This window comes from Centruroides sculpturatus, unplaced genomic scaffold (assembly GCF_000671375.1).
Source record: "Centruroides sculpturatus isolate CEXI.00-Female unplaced genomic scaffold, Cexi_2.0 scaffold522, whole genome shotgun sequence".
Taxonomy (NCBI): domain Eukaryota; kingdom Metazoa; phylum Arthropoda; class Arachnida; order Scorpiones; family Buthidae; genus Centruroides; species Centruroides sculpturatus.
Window position 1 is genome coordinate 218,402 of NW_019384746.1, and position 18,537 is coordinate 236,938.

General features: G+C 27.4%; 1 protein-coding gene across 1 annotated transcript in view; it reads right to left on the bottom strand.

Moving 5' to 3' along the window:
* LOC111628452 (inositol 1,4,5-trisphosphate receptor-like) overlaps positions 1-18,537 on the bottom strand; it is a 174,488-nt gene that overhangs the window by 111,568 nt on the left and 44,383 nt on the right. Inside the window, exons 10-15 of the mRNA XM_023372248.1 lie at positions 18,256-18,512; positions 15,290-15,389; positions 12,825-12,985; positions 6,412-6,559; positions 6,157-6,315; positions 4,032-4,200 (exon numbers count right to left, since the gene is read on the bottom strand). Of these exons, the coding sequence (XP_023228016.1) occupies positions 4,032-4,200; positions 6,157-6,315; positions 6,412-6,559; positions 12,825-12,985; positions 15,290-15,389; positions 18,256-18,512 (994 nt within the window). The remainder of the gene's footprint in view (positions 1-4,031; positions 4,201-6,156; positions 6,316-6,411; positions 6,560-12,824; positions 12,986-15,289; positions 15,390-18,255; positions 18,513-18,537) is intronic.

Below are 18,537 nucleotides of genomic sequence, written 5' to 3' on the forward strand. Positions count from 1 at the left end.
CTCTTTCACAAATGAAAGCTTACAAATCTTTAGAGGCCCATAACTATCTTACAAGTGGCTGGATTTATCCTGATTATATACTCTTTCATAATACTCCAGATGTGCAGTTGAGTTGTGGTCACACTCATACTCTATATATGAGTGTGACCACAACTCAACTGCACAACTCCATGTGGTCACACTCATACATACAGTATGAGTGTGACCACATGGAATATGAAGATTTTCCTTTGGGGTAAAAAACTTTTCAATATATTATTAATATTAAGGTCTTTTTAATATTAATTGTTTATCATTATGGTATGTTACATATAAATAATAAGAATTTGTCAGGAACAACTTGAAGGTTACTTTGTAATAATTATTTGTTACTAATGTTATTTTTTACAATCATTGTAAAAAAATAACCTTAAATGTTAATGTTGCTCACCAGTAATATCTTAATATTTTCAAGAATGAAATAATTACTTTGTAATATTAAATTAAATAAAAATATTCAGCAAATATAAAATACAGTGGTGCCTCATGCTTCAAATTTAATTTGTTCCAGGAGGCTGTTCAAACTCTAAAATATTCAAAGTCGAAATCAATTTTTCCAATTATAAATAATGGAACATGAATTAATCCATTCTAGACCCAAAAAAGTGTCCATTTTGATAAACGTAAACAGCAAATACACAAACTTAAAGTAAAAATAACACAATTAAATCCCTAGATAACAAATTAAAACATGGAAACAATAAATAAATAAAACATATAAATTCTGTATAATAAAATGAAAATTGCATTTCCTGTATTTTAGTTAGGAGTGATGATGTCCAGTTTCTTAAGGACAACTCACTAGGCAGTTGCTTGGCTTTCTCACAAATAATCCTCTCAGAGATGATAACACCAGCCAATTGCTTTTCATTTATCCACACTAGGAGAAGTTTTTCCATGTTTACAATAACATGCAATCTCCTGAAGTCTGTATTGTCACACCTTTAGCCACATTTGCCACTTTTATTGCTTCCTTGTTCTTAAGAATGGTGCATGCAGTCAAGTTTGGCATCTTAAACAGTGCTACCAGATCCACCACACATGTACTACTTTCATGCTTCATGATTTGCCTTTTACACCTCAATCATTAATACTTCAATATTTTCCTTAAGCTTTGTTGCTTTCACATTAATCTTGAATGCATGGTTAATAGGTATGATTAAATATATCAAAAATAAAGCAAAAAAGCACTAAAAATACATGAGCATAACTTGAGATGCTTTCACAGTGAGAGCAAGAATGAAAGACAACTTGGTTGTACGATAAATGGCGTTTATGCAGTGAGCATATTTTTTCTCTGTGAACACAGTTCAAACATAGAAGTACTTTTTGAATTCTGAGTCTGAATTTAGCATTCAAACTTTGGAACATACAATATATGAGGTACCACTGTATAAAGGACTAGAAACATTAATTAATTCATTATAATATCACTATAAAAAAACAATAGTTTATTTATCGATTATAAAAATAAATTTAAAATCTGCATGCTATTGTTTCGAAAAAAAGGGGAGCCAATTTGCATCTATCAAATACTAAAATTCTAGATAATCTAAAACAGAAATTAAAATTTAAAACTTTATAAACTTTAAGAAATTTGATGTATCTTTACAAAATAATATGAAAATGCCGTTATTTGTAAGATATTATTTTGCATAAATCTGATTTTTACCTTTTTTTTTTTAATTCATGTTGCTTTTCAACATTAAAGTATGATTCAGAATTATTAAAATAATTGAACATCTAAATTTAAAAGTGAACTGAAACGATTTTTTTCAACATATTTAAATTCAAGAAACTAAAATACAGTGGAACCTCGGTATACGTCTGCTTTAGAATATGTCAAATTTGGAATACGTCATGTTTGGACAAAACAAATTTTGCTCGGTATACGACTTAATTATACGCGCCATCTATGAACAACTGTCGGTGTACTAGACCAGACTAGACGTTCGTGGTGCCACAGTTTATAACTTTGTTAGATTTTTTCTGATTTTAATTTGTAAGTAAAATTTTATTATTAATCATGAATTGCAAGAAGGCAAATGAAAAGCAACCGAAAACTAAAAAAATGACTAGAATCACAACTGAAAAAAGAGATTGTTGAGAAATATGAAGGTGGCACGCGTGTTTGAGATTTTAACTGTTGCATACCTTATTCCGAGAACGACGATATTGACAATCGTGAAAAATAAAGACATTATTAAATCTGCTAACGTTGCGAAAGGGGTTAAATCAATTTCTAAACAGGGATCGAAGACATTAAATCATGTTGAGAAATTGCTTTTGCTTTGGATAACTGAAAAACAGTGTGCTAGAGACACCGTATCAGAAGCAATTATTTGCGAGAAAGCTACAAAAATACATGCTGATCTCATGAAAAATCAAGCAGGAACTAGCCAGGAAAGAGAGGTGTTTAAAGCCAGCCATTTTTTTTTACATGAGAAACGAATTAATCATTTTTACATTACTTCTTAAGGGAAAGGTTGATTCGGTATACGTCCTATTCGGTATAAGTCCAACAATCAGGAACGGATTAAGGTCGTATACCGAGGTTCCACTGTACATAGGTGTTTCTTTTTCAACCTCCGATAGTTCATAAAACAAAGACAAGTGTAAATAACAAAATGAATTTATTACCAAAAGTTAGGTACAAACAATGTTACTTTTTGACATAATCACCGTGAAGATTGAGGTATTTGTCTATCTGTGGATGAGCTTTGAAATCCTCTCTTTGTAGAATGTTGCCGCCAGTGACTTGATATGGCTTTAACACTGTTTTGAAGATCGTCATTACTTACGAACCTCTGCCTTCCTAGCCACTTTTTCTGTTCAAGAACAAGGTGGAAGTCTCTCAGTGACTATATGCTGGGTGTTTAAAGGTAGTGAAAACTTCCACCTTTCAGACTTCCCCCCAGCTTGGAACTTTTTAATGTGTGAAGATGTCCACCTCTTTCCTGATCTGAAAACATGGCTAGGAGGGGAGAGATTTGAGACTAATGACAATCTCAAGGCCATCTCAAGTCACTGGTGGCAACCTTTTACAAAGAGGGGATTTCAAAGCTCGTTCAGAGATAGGGAAACACCTCAATCTTCACGGTGATTATGTTGAAAGTAACCATATTTGTACCTAACATTTGGTAATAAATTGATTTTGTTATTTACACTTGTCTTTTGTTTTATGGACCCTGGAGGTTGAAAAAGAAACAGCCCTCAAACAATTTAGTCTTTTAGAAAATATATCAACAGTGAAAACAAATAATTAAATGGTTTTTTAAATTTTATAAATCCTTTAAAAAATTATATATAAATAAACAAAAATAAAAACAATATTAAATTAATATTAAAAATATGTCAAAAATTATTTTTGACATAGTTTTAATATATCAAAGACTTGTCTACATATTTTAGTTTGTTCAAACTAAAATATGTAGACAAGTCTTAAGATAACATAGTTTATCAACAATTTTCTAGGAGGTAAAAATCACTCAAACATTTTTTCTTTCATTGTTTGAGTTTAAATATTTTAATACATCTGTTCTAAAGATGAGAATTAAAAATTTTTAACAAAGTAAATAAAGTAACTAAGCAAATTCGATACAATACAATAATTAGATTCCATAGTTTTTCATGTAAATGTTTAAAGTACAGTCAACTACTTAACTATTGCCAGAAAAGAAAAATGCAGTATGAAAAATCTTTATAATGTACTAAACAGACTAATAATGTTAAACCAGAAATTCAATAATAGAGTAAATATATATTTAATATAGCAATTTGTAACAATTAAAGTATGCAAACTGAATGCTGACTTGTTTTATAATAAAATGCTATAACCTGTATATTTATCCAACCAAAGAATACAATAGCATGCATATTTCCTCACATTAATATTTGTTCTGGAATTTTTAAAAATACGTCATATTATAAAATTTTTACAAATCATTTCAATTATTTTAAAATTATTTAATTAAAAATAAAAACTAACCTGCTTTCTCTATTTTTTCTTACTAAACTAACAAATGTTTCAATTTCAGCTGCAGTAATATGTTGTTCCAATAATTTTCTGTTACTATGTAACAGTGCAGTTATCGTATCTTCAGCAAGAACATCATAACCAATTTGTTTTTGCATAAATCCAAACCATTTTGCTATGTATTCCTATATCAAAAAAATAGTTTAAAAACTTTTATTACTGTAAATAATTTTTCATGATTTCTATATTTTACTTTATAATAATCCTTTTTCAAAAATTAAATTGTAATGTAAATAAATCTAATTTAAAAAGTTAAATTAATTTTATTACTATAAATTTGAAAATAATTATCATAAAGATATATGTAATGTACACATCTAAATCTGTATAGAGCCAAACAATTGCCAGATTAGATTGAGCTATATTACTGTTACTATTAATAATTAAATGCTGAGTAATTTAGCCTAGAAGTAGGTGTTAGGTACCATCTCTTAATAAATTTAATAATTATGATTACATAATTAGATTCATCCAATCTGATTTGTCTGGATAAACAAAAGTGACTAACATCGGGACTCAAACCTGCAACTCTCACTTGTGCAGACATGTTACCAGTTATGCTACCCAATCATCCATTTGATCTTTGCTTCCGGAACTATTAATTTAGATGTAACCATACTGGTTACTGATAGCACCCACTCTGGGTGACTTAATCACCCACAGCCTGTTACACCCACTATGGCACTTAGGCTAAAGTCAGATGAGTGAGAGAACGCACAGACTTTATTTTTTTCAATTCACAGACATGAAAACTCATGGTGGCAAAGTCGATGATCAGATGAGCACTATTTTTTGAGCATGTTGCTAGTCAGCTTTATTTTGGATGCATATATGTCGACATGGATCTCGTAGATTGCGGTGCACTGTTTTTTTTTATTACATACAGAAGTATTTAAAAACAAAAAAAGACATAGGCAATATTGCATATCCCCTTTTGAACATATCAGGCCTTTCTTTTTCTTATTTCTGTATTTTATAAAGTTCAAATGAAGTTTCTATCAATTCTGGCTTCTCACTAATTTGTATGATCATTTTACTTATATCAATGTCCATTTTTTAAAAAAAATATGCAGGTACTGTACTCCCTTTGGCAGGAACAACATCGACAGTATTTCCTTGAAACAATGTTACCACCACATCTGTTGTCTATTATGCTCATCTGACGATCATAGGTTTCAAGTGTATCTCTAAGTGCGAAACAGTTGTGCAGCATCACAAAATTATCACAGATGATCCAGCAGCCTGTTCATGCCACACAATGTGATTTTTTGCATCTGCATCNATAAAATATCTATATTTATGTCAATGGTAATTTGAATAATTGTTGAAACTACTATTTGTAAACAATTACATATAATGATAAATACTTCTTAATGTTAACACTTTTATCATTATCCATATAAATTTATACTAAAAGTAATTGGTTCTTTCTGATTGCTGGAGTCTATGTAAAGAAATGTTTCTGGATTCAAAATTAATTTTTGCTATCTTGTAAGAGCAATAAATAATATTTTTCTTATAACACTACAGAGATTTAATTCTGATAATTTAACAATTAAATACTTTTATTTTTTCATTATAATTCAAGAAACAATTAAAGTGTGTAACTGATAATTAATCAATAATTAAATTCATAAAATATAAACTACAGAATTGTATACACATACACACATACATATTTAATGCATTGCTTTTCATCAGTATGATAACATGATAAAATGTACAGTACTTTATATGATGTAATAGCTTACTAGATGTAATTAGTTACTTATACATCTAGAAACAAGTTTAATATAGTGCTTAAAATGATGTGGTTAATAACACATCCACCTATAATATAAGTGTTATGAAAGGTTTTGAATCAAATTTATTTAATAAAATGAAATTAAATAAAAAAAATCAAATCAACATTTAATTATAAAAATTATCACAAAAATTGTGATTCATATACCCGTATAGCCAAATTCATTCATAATTAATTTTTAATTGTTTAAAAAAATAGCAAACAAAAATTTGGCATTTTCAGTATTATTTCATCATATTTTAAAACAAAAACATTAATTTAAAGAATAATAACTAACCTGATTCTTCCTGTAATCTTGTTGTGAGAGTCTTAATATTCTATAACAAAGACGAAATATATATTTGAATGCTGCATGTCTTGGGTCATTTAGTTCTTCCATTCTCAACATAGCACCATCTCCACAATCTGTAAATGGTGCTTGAAGAATTTTAAATAGCTAAGATAAAATAAAATCAAAATTTAAAATTTGAATTAAATAAAGAAAGTTATAATAAACAATTAATAATTTTTTGAAAGAGTACCAAGAATTTACCTGCTTTAAAATATTTTGTTCACGAAGCAATTTTTGTCTTTCACGATTTGGATGAGAAACTACTAAATCTAAAGGTTCTGGTTTCTTTGGCTCATTTTCTTTATTAGCAATAAAATAAATGAGTTCATGTGCTAATTGTGTCACAAATCTATTAAGTAAACAGAAACTTATAAAAAATATATTTATATTTTTAATCTCAATAATACATTTACAATAAAATAGTTTCTAATACAGTAAATTCAAATGAACTCAGACTAATAGGGAATGAAGGTTATCCAAGTTTACAAAAGTTCAAGTTAATGAGGTGTTTTCTCTGATGATGTGGTAACAAGAAGGTGGACATACAGTACAGTAATTAATTATAAATCAACTTTACACTGAAGTTTATTGAGCTTTACTAGATTATACTTTTGAATTTATTATTACAGGAAATGAGCTGAAAAAAATTTGACATTACAGTGTACAACAATATACAGTCATCAATAACTTACTGACTACAATAATATAATATATGATATCACAAAGACTTCCAAATATTAAAAACACCACTTAATTATAATTTTTGTACTATCAAGAAAATTACTGTAAACTTTTCGAAAAAAAATTGTCAAGTTATACAAAGACTGAATTAGTAAAGGTTTACTGTATGTTAATTATATAATAATGCTAAAAAATCACAATATCTTCCAATATTAAATCAAGTGTTATCATTTGTTTTATAATATGATAATGATATTACTTTTAAAATAGTATCTAAAATATTCCAAATAGCATTAAATTAGAACTCAATAATATTAAAACCAAATTATCTCGTCATTGGACAATAACAAAATTTTCTTACAAAGAGAACTATATATTTGTAAAAAAGTCATAAGTTTATGATTATAAAACTAAATTTATAATTTTAAAATTCATATTATATGTGAACATTGTAATGAAAAGGACAAACTTCAAAGGCTCCAGATTGGGCCACTGGCTAAATATACTAATGAGTTGGAAATGTATAAGACATTTGATAGAGCTAATGTAAACATGATCTATATGTTATATAACTACGTTAAACAACTAATTAAATGACAATTGTGATAAATTATTAATATATTCTATAGATTAATAAATAGAAAAAACTAAAGTTGTTAAAATAATATTAAATGAAATGTTAATATGCATTTTTAAAACGCCCTTGTAACAGGCAAAAGCCTTCTATGACAATAAATAATTTCAATTTCAATTTCAATAATTTAAAAAAAAAAAAATTTTAATTTAAATTTATAATTTTGGAAATAAAAAATTGCACAAAATGAAATAATGCAAATTTTAATTAAAAAATAAAAAAATATTTGAAATGTTTACAGAATAAAAAAAATCAAATAAAAACATTTTACATTTCTTCACTTTATTTATACAAAACATGATATAATTTTAAAGAAGTTGTGAAACACAACATTCTTTAAAATCAGAAAACAATAAACATATCAAACAATAAAATTCAAGAAATTTCATTGTGTATATAGATAATGTTTTAAAAGTCATATTACTTGTGTATAAGGAATATAGATAAAATGTGCTTAATTATATATAATAAATTAAAAATTATATTAACATGATTAGAAAATTTAATTATAACTAATTAATACTCATAGATATGTTACATTAATTTCAATATTAATATCCAAAAGAATTGAAGATGAATTAATTAATGAAGAAATGCAATTCAATCATAAAGAGCCAAAACTCATTTTGAAGATGTTAGATTGAGGAAAAAAATCAAAATCATATGTTAATAATTATAGAACTACTTTTAAACATATTAAGATTTATGGAGTAAACAGTAAATGCAGTTTTAATTGTAACAATTCAAACTGCATTTACAGCTATTTTCTACACACTTTCTTTCTAGAAGCTAGGTTTTTTATACCTAAAAATTAATTTCTGTTTAAAGAAATTAATTTTTAGGTATTAAAAAAACAAATTTTTGCTTTTATTAGAAAACGTTTTAAGCATTTAAATAAAAAATAATAACAATAATCTCTTACTAATATTCATTTATTTAATAAATAGTTTCTACTAAACAGTAGAAACTATTTATTAAATAACTGGATTGTATATCTGATTTGGATATTAAAACTTGATTGGACTGGATATTAAAACTGGATTGTAAATCTGATTTGATGTAGTTTTAAAACTAAAACTACATCCAAATCCAGTTTTATTTATTATAAGATATTTTTGGAATTTGATTCTATATTTTTTTCATATAACTAAATTTCTCTTCTCACGGGTCATATGATTGTTGGAGTAAAGTATTATCATAAATCAAAAAGGTTTTCTCATTAAATAATTGTTTTTTCTTTTTTAAAAATATAATTTTGTAAATAGGCTGTCTTGTAAATTTTTCTTTTAATTTCCCACATAAATTATAATTTTTATCACTAGTACAAGAGTAAGTCAAAAATTATCTGCACTCTAGTTATATGAAAATGTCTGGTGGCAGCACTGGCATTTTTAATGCGAAAAGCATTAAAAATGAGAACACTGTCTTTCCCTTCACCACTGAGCAGGTTTGCACTTGTAATGTCAGTTCCCTTGTGACTGCAGTGCAGGAAACAATGTTGGCTCCACTTGTTATTTGCACCAAAGACAAGCAGTGTGCAGTGATTTGCTTTTGTGGTCTGAAGGTGTGTCTGGTGTCAATATTTATTGAAGCTTTGTGTACACAAAAGTGCTTTGTCGCAAAGAAGTGTGTTTAAATGGATACTGAAGTTCAAGGAAGGCTGCACAAGCATTAGCCATGGAGCAATGCCAGACATACGTCCACAGCCATGAATGATAACATCATTGAGTGTGCAGTTGAACTGATTCTGGCAAATAGATGATTAACAGTTGATGATGTGGCAAACCATTTGCACATCAGCCATGACTATGCCAATAATTCACAACCAACTTGGGTTTCAAGAAGTGTGTGTGAGATGAGTACCAAAAGAACTCATGGATGAGCACAAACAAACATTTGGACATCTGCAAATGACATTTGAACTGATACTCTAAAGAAGGCAAAATTTTCTTGCAAAGAATTGTTACTGGTGACAAGACATATATTCATCATTATGAGCCTGAGAATAAATGGTAGTGTAAGCAATGGAAACATCCCCAATCACTGGCAAGAAAAAGTTCAAAGGTCAACCATCAGCTAGAAAATTGATGCTTACAGTTTTCTGGGATTATCAAGGGCCATTATTGGAACATTATCAGGAAAAAGGTAAAAATCAACAGTGCTTGTTACAGTGAAATGTTCACTAACTGAAGCCTGCAGTTCGGATAAAATGGAGAGGACTACTATCCAAGAGCACTGTGCTGTTGCATGACAATGCATTCCTGCACACTGCTACCCACACTGTCAACACTCTCCAAAAACTTCATTTTGAGGTGTTAGAACATCCTCCCTATAGTCCTGATCTCACCCTATTGGACTATCACCTGTTTGGTCCCTTAAAAGAAGCCCTACAGAGATAAAGATTTACATCTGATGACCATGTTAAGACAGCAGTATATTTGTGGTTTGCAGCTCAGCTGAAAACATTTTTTAATGAAGGAATTTGTGGACAGATGGACAAAGTGTATTGAAGATCAGGGCAATTATGTCAAGAAATGATATATTTGACTTGCTGAAAGTTGATTACAATAAATTTTACAGCCAAAGTGTGGATAATTTTTGACTTATCCTTGTACATTTTCTTAAAGAGGAAAGATAACTGTTAAGCCTGTTAAGAAAATTTTATTTAATGAGAAAACCTTCTAAATTATTATTCAAATATAATGATGCAACTGAAGAAGGAAAAAACCCAAATTGTACATATTGAGTTTAAAGTTATTAAAAAATAAAGAGAAAAAAAATCAAGCTAAGATTCCTAAGAAAACATGGTATGACATAGTCCAAAAATAAATAGCCAAAAAATATGTAGCTATATCAGAATAAAATACAAAGAAACAGGACAAGAAGCTATAATTACAAATAAAAAAATAAATAGCTTGTCTTTAGTGAGTTAAAAAATCATACTTTAATCACAAGTATTTTTGATAATGTGACAATTAACAAAAATACTTGTGATTTAAATTTGATTTTTTGAATCAATTTTATTGTTTATAAATCTCAAATTCAAATTCAAAGTAAACATTATCCACAATTTTAAAATATTTCAAATATTATTTGTGTTTATTTATATAATTAAAATACACTAAAATTTAATATTTGATGGATTCAATAATTTTGAAGAACTCTTTAAAACAAATTTGAAAATAACAGAATGATTTCAAAGATAAGTTAACTTGTAGCTTAAAAAGTATAAATAAAAATTAACCCACATTTAATTCCATAAACATTTTTTACAATCAAATTAGCAAGAGATTTTTAAAATGGACTATTTTAAATGATTATAAATTATGTTATATTTTAGTGATCAACTTTAAAAATTAAATACTCTAAGAACTTTTTTGTCTTATTAAATCTTTATTTGAAAATGGCTTAAAATTAAAAGATCGAAAAATGGAAATAGATAAAAGTGATGTTAAATATACTAAGTTATCTTATAAAGAAAAATTATTTAAAATAGTTAAAAATATAGTAAGAAAGGAAAACATAGTACTGTACTAATACTGAAGCGAACAAATAAAGTAAGTAAATTATTAAGATTTAAAAAGAAAATAAAACAAGAAATTGTATTAAAACAAACAGATGTTGTATATTCTTTCAAATGTAAATGTAATAATAAATATAAATATACATGTGAAACAAAAAGAAAACTAGATGTAAGAATTTCTAAACATATTAGAGCAATAAAATATAATTATGCTAACTCAGCAGTGGCAAAACATTGTCAACTAAAAATTGTAAAATGAATTTAAAATTAGTAAAAATTGAAAAAAAAATGAAGAGAATTATTATCAATGACAGTTATATGAACATTTAAAAATAATGGAAATAAAATAAATGATAATTTAGAATGTATTAAAGATAAATCATGGCATCCAATACTGGGGGTAGATGACCTGCAAATAGATTAATTTAAAATTAAATAGCTATGGAAGCATTAGTGACCTTTTGAGTAAAACTTTGGTTGATCTGATATTTTTGAAGATTGACTAGCATGCTGGTTAAACTGTGACTAAAAAAATAAAATTAATCAGATCTAACAAAACTAGTTGTTAAATAAATGTTAAAGAAAACATTCTTCCCAGTACAATAAAATAATGTTGTAATTTGACTGACCAAAGAGAGTTTTTGTTTATAATTAGCAGACCAAAGAGAGTTTTTGTTTATAATTAGCAGCTTATTGACATTAGCTGTGGTAGTAGTTAGTCAGTGTGGACTGCATTGGCAGTCTATCCTGACTATGAAAGATAACAGCTTTCTCTCAAATTTCACACATAGATGTTAATCAGTGTAAGTTGAGATAATTTACAGCCAGTTTCTGAAATTGGATATGTTTATTTTTGCATTTTTGGATCAAATTACAATAAAATAAACAAAAAAATCATTTTCAGTATTCCACAAATATTTTATATCATTAGAAAGAAGACAAAATGCAGAAATTAAACATATAATAATTTTTGATGCAATGCTGACACTTTCACAATTTTAGAATAAAAACTGCTATCTGTGAGTTTCACACATCCTCTTGAGAGTTATGTACTGGTATAATGCCAATTAAACCAGCATGCTAGTTTTTACCATACAGAAATATCTGATTTCATGGTAGACTCACCATGCCAGACAATCTGCAAAAATGTGGTGTTAGTGCCTTTTAAGTGTTCATGGTAAAAAAAGAAAGAAAAAATAATATGGTGAATCCCTTTTGGTAAGTTTTTTAAAAGCTGTTTTTAATAGTTTTACTGAAAAGTATAATTGTTAAAAAATATATTTGTAGAATAGTTGTAATCACCAATTTTATGTACTATTTAATGTAATACTTTATGCTGACTTTTTTACATGTTTATGCACAAACTAACTGTATTCAATCTCATGAATAAGAGAGAATTTTGTTTTTTGTTGTAAAATAATTTTAAATTAATTTTTAGAAGAAGTTTTTGTAACCTTCTGCTGAAGAGAGATAATAGTCTAAAATGTTGAATAACTAGCATATAGATTTGTTACAATATATATCTGAAAAACAGTTGTCATCCTCTAGTATTTGTGCTTCTCTTTGAAGTATCAAGTCCTTAAATGAAGTAAGGCTCTTGTAAATGTTTTTTAGAATAATTAATTTGAAAAAATATAATGAAGCACACTAAGTTTCAAAATAGCTACCAACTTAAAAATATATTTTGAAATGTAATGAAAAAAATGTATAAAAAAAGTAATTCATAAATTCATATGCATCATCTATTTTTATACTATAATTTCATGTTGAAATTACCTTCTTTCATTTTGTGTAATTGAACCTTTTTCTAATTTTCCAGCAATAGTTACTAGTACTTTACAAGCATCATTTGCAAAATCCAAATCACGAACTTCACTTGCAGGGACAGGGTTAATTGCAAATGCTTCTTTATCTTCTTTAATAGGTGCACATCCAACCTAAGAATTATTATTAAAAGAATACAATATTACAATATAATTTGCAAAATTACCATTATTGTAAAAATGTTCTTTTATTTATAATTCTTTATTTGCTATATCCTACAAGTTTATTTTATATTAAATGTATAATTTTAAAACTTTATAAAAATAGCAAAAGTACCATATTTACTTGTATATAAGATGAGGTTTTTATTCATTTTTTATTGCTTCAAAAACCTAGGTCATCCTATACACGTGAGCAAGCGAAGGATTCTTTGCATTTTTTGCAATAATTTTTGTGAACTGTGTAATTGCATTTTTTACTAGATGCTCACTTTCTGGTGTTTAAAAACAAAAGTATTTAATCTTGATCATTTGAATCATTCTTGTATATTGTCAGGAGTAAAGATGAATAGCAATAGTGAAAGTAAAGCTTTTGAATTGAATTCCAAAATCACATGGGAGCCCGATATAAGTTTTAATCTATTCCCACTTGAAAACAGATGATTATTTGGAAATCAGAATTCAAAGAAACTCATAAGTGTAATTGATGAAGAGTGGATTCGATTGTTAAGAATTGGCAAAAAAGGTTCCTGATTGTCCAGCTTTACATAAACAATTTATATTGTCAATTTTACAAGATTTTTCCTTAAAGTTTAAAATGCCAGCAATTTTTGTGGGACAATGTGTGCACTTACATGCCTTTGATATTTTATTTGTGATTAAACAAAATAAAAATAGAATTGTATTAATAAATCTAACTATCTTTATTTTGATCTTTAAAGTCAGACCTCATTCTATATGTGAGATCATCTTATACGCAAGTAAATACAGTAAATAAAATTTAATTAATGTTTTACTGATTCGGATTAAAGAGACATATATTCAAAAAAACCAAATAAAATTTAATTTTGTACATATACAATAGAATTTATTATAATTGCCTTCTTGTCATATTAAAAATATAAAAGTTTATTCTTTTAATTGAATTTCAACTTTAAAATATACCCATCCAAAATTTATTTGAAAAAATAACATTTTAACCAAAATTAGCCACTTTTAGCCTTTAACTAAAAACCATCTAGGCACTTTTATAAAAGGAAGAAAAATGTTTAAAAAAGTAAAAATTAAATAGAGTGATCAATTAACATGAATCACTAACATAATAAAGCTATGGTTAACTACAATTTTATTCATCACAGATAAGTCTGACCTGCAATGGGATCAACTATCATGGATGAGCAATAGGAAATGACTCATCAATCTCATTTATGCTTTATTCAGAATAAATTATGGAAATCTGGATAAATTTCAAAATAAATCTTTTAGGGCTATTGCTTTACTGTATATCAGCTTAGTATAGTGGTTCTTAATCTGTTGATATGGTGGCACACTTTATTATTAAATATGCAGATCATATTTAATAATAAAGTGTGCCACCATACCAACAGGTTGAAATTGACTAGTCCATCACAAAGTTAACTTCAACTGAAGTCAAAGCATTAGCAACCTTCTTCATGTAACTCACATATAGTTGTGCCAACAGGTGATTCTCCAGTCTTCTGTTTCTGTTGTCCTTTGTTGTGGTAGTAATAGTGAAAATGATGCAGTTTTTTATTTAGACAACTAGATTTACTCTTCATATAATCAGTAACATACCAAAAAGATCACAAGCTCTAGTACAAGAGTTACTGAGTAATATAGCATTAAATCACCTGCACATAGCTAGGTTTGCCACTGTTTCTCTACAATATTTGGCTTGATAAAACTTTTAAAATACAAATGATAATGCATAGAATTACGTGTTTTTATATTTCTGTAAATTCTAAAATTTGCTATTTTAATTTTTTAATTTATCCCAAGACACATTTGAAAAGGCTTCATAGCATATCAGAGTGCTGTGGCACACCAGTTCAGAATTACCAGAAATAATATAAAAAATTAAAATTTTAATCCAATATATTAAAAAAAAATTAATTTTATGCTTTATATTTTATGGATTATAACTGAATAAAAATCATTTGTTTATGGACAACTATTACAGCAGTGTATCATTGACCAATAAGTTATTAATTAAAAATAATTTGGAAAAAAATAAATAAAAGACAAGAATATATTTTTAAAAATTCAAGGACAAAAAGAATAAATGTTACAAAGTTTTTTCTTTTTTTTTTTTTACCAAAAATTATAAACTTTAACCTCTACTGTAATATTATATTGTAGATATTTAGAGAATATATTTCATCTTAACTATATATAATTTTTTTTTAAATATAGCAAAATAACTAAAATTGTTTTAATTATAAATTAAAATTATTTTACCTTTGACATAACAGGTTTTTCTTCTTCTTTATCTATTGGAATTGTGGTACTATGAACCCAAGTATTTGTACATAGATGACGTAATCTAACATACGATGATCTAGAATAATAAAAAAATTTATGAAAATTCTTTTAAATAGTTAAAATTTTAATGAAATCAAAATGTGCTAAAAATATAAAATTATGATGTCATATAAAAACTTTTTATAAAATAACATAATACAGTATAATATGTATAAAAATATTTGTTTACTATTAAGATTTTAAATACTTAAAAATTTCATATTTAGTTCTCAGAAAACTTGTGAAATTACTGTGTATTAGATCTAAACTCATATTTTGAAAGCTGATAAGTTTCTAGTGATTCCTCTCTCTTTACATAATTAACTCTCAGAGAACTAATTTATTTAGAAGCTTCTGTTTAGAAGCAGATTGTTGAATTTGTCCTATTTTAATTTAAATATAACCATACTGATTACTTATGGAGTCAACATTAATTAATAAATATTACTTTCATTTTAATTATTAAATTTAATAAGAGGCTTATGGATGTTTACATTTGTATTCATGTCGACTTTATTCTAGGATTACAAGAGACTGATTTTAGAGCACATGCCCAGAGGAAGCAATATACAGTGGAACCTCATTTAATGAGCATAATTCATTCCAGAATCTTACTCATAATGCAAAACACTCATTAAGCGAAACAGTTTTTCCCATATAAATTAATGTAAAATACGATAATGCATTCCATGCTGAAAAAAATACTCAAATATTTTATGTATAACATTTATTCAAAGAAAATTATACAGTATACATTGTTAAAGAGCGTGAATCATCTTCATCTTTTCTTCTAGCACAGAACGAACCAACATGAATGTGAATTCAATTTGCAGAAAACAAAAAAATTACAGATAATATGTCTGATAAACACACCAAACAATATGCCAAATTCTTGGACTAAGTAAAGGCTATAATTGAATATTATAAATTAATTAATTTGACTAGAGGTAGGCAGTTATGTTGCCATCTTATATTAAATTTAATAATTATAAATAATTAAGCTTTTAATTTAGACATTTTAAAAATTTAATTTGGAATTGGTCAATAAATTTAATACAAGATGGCAGCGCAACTGCCTACCTCTAGTCAAATTAATTAATTTATAATATTTAATTATAGCCATTACATAGCCCAAGAATTTGGCATGTCATTTGGCGTGTTTATTATATAACCAGCAATGGTTGTTGATGTTTATACGTAATATATGTAAACACAAGTTTGGAAAAATGCTTGATCACAAGTGACACTAAGATGCTAGTGGAACAACTGCTAAACACAGACTGATGGAGAATGCGCACAATCTGGGACTTCCTCTTGTCTCGTCACTCATTATGTGAAATATTGCTTGTAAGCAAGTCATTTTTTTTACAATTTGTTTTGCTCATTACGCAAAATACTTGTTAAGTAAGGTTCCACTGTACCAGTGCACCTGCTCAAACCTTTGAAAAATCATCTGAAGCCAGCTATTTGCCAGAAACAGTACAAGTTGTTGACAGCAGGAGTGTGACTCCAACACAATAATGTGAAGTCACATACTGCTAGAGTTACAGTGTCAACTATTGATAAGATGCAGTTTGAATGCATCCTTTACCTTCCAGCTTATTGAATATCCTGCTATCAGATTTCCACATCTTTGATCCACTGAACAATGCTCTAAGTGAAAAGAAGTTCTAGGATGATGACAAGGTGAAGTCAGCAGTGCATGAGTGGCTGTGTACCAATCCAAAAGAATTCTTTTCCTGCGGTATCTATAAACTTGTCCAGCACTGGTGCAAGTTTATTGAACTGGAAGGGGTCTATGTTAAACAGTGATGGTGTGATTATTTCAGTTTCTGCAATATATACTCTGAAGGAAAATATTACTGGGTTTCCACTGAGCATTCTTTGTATATAGCACATGTAAATTTTTAGTACAAGTTTCATTTAATTTTATCTTGTGTTGAAATATCAAATAAAATTACTTAATCTGATTAATAAAGAAATAATATATGCAGTACACACACACACACATTAAATATAAACTTAACAATGGACTATTACATAATAAATTTTCCCCTTTATAGTATGCTTTGCATTAAGTACTTAATGCAAAGCATACTATAAAGGGAAAAATTTATTATGTATAAACGGGAAAATTTATTATATACTTAATATTTTTTTGAGAGAAGAGTTTATTGGGCTGCAATTTGAAAAAATTGTAGACCTATAAATTCCCACTGTTGTCTGCCTGTCAGTCCATCTATCCATCTTTCCTTAATCTCAAGAATGGAGTTAGATAGATGAAAGATGAGACCAGATATGGAAACCTTAGGGGCTGGAGGCCACGATACATGAACTTCTGATACAAACTGGAAGTCATGTTAGGTCAATTCAAAACTTCCTCCCTCAAAAGCAGTTAATAGATGACTAGCATGACTCTATTGTTAAAACAAAAGTATGATGTATAGGGGCAAACCACTATTAATTTGAGGTGGAAGGCATATATTTTAAAATAAATAAATAAATTTAAAATATGATTAAAAATTGCAGCCTGGCATAATAAATAACCAATTAAGAAATTAAATAAATAAACACAATAAATAATTGCTCATTAGAATATTGTGTTATGTGTATCAGATCATATATTTAAATTCCACTTCATAAAGATTTATATTTAAACATTTTATAAAAACTAATGTTTAGGAAGAATTGACATTTCTCATAATTATAATTAATGTATTAACTTACTCTCTGTATTTATTAGAGTTACATTATTTAGTTAAGTAAAATAATTTTTTACTTATTATTTAGATATTCAGCATTTATATAAACAAACATAACCAAAAAAGGCCATTTACTTCAAATAGTAATTTAAATATTATTCACAAATATATCATTAATCTTAAACAAAAATTTTTACGTACTGAGGAACCAAATCATCTCCTCTAGTAAGAGTAGTAGCATCAAGTTCAAAAATAGATGCAATATCATTTGAATGAGGAACAGAAACTAAAAGATACACAGGATTTCCAGATGGTCCTCTCAATTTTGCCCTCATTTGATCAAATGATGGGTCATCATCAACTTCAGCTGCAAGATATTGCCCAGTTGCCAAATGCTTGAAACGGAAGAGACTATTCCAATGACCTGCACCTCCTCTACATGGATCATGCTGAACAACCTAATAAAAATAATGTCTTATTAGT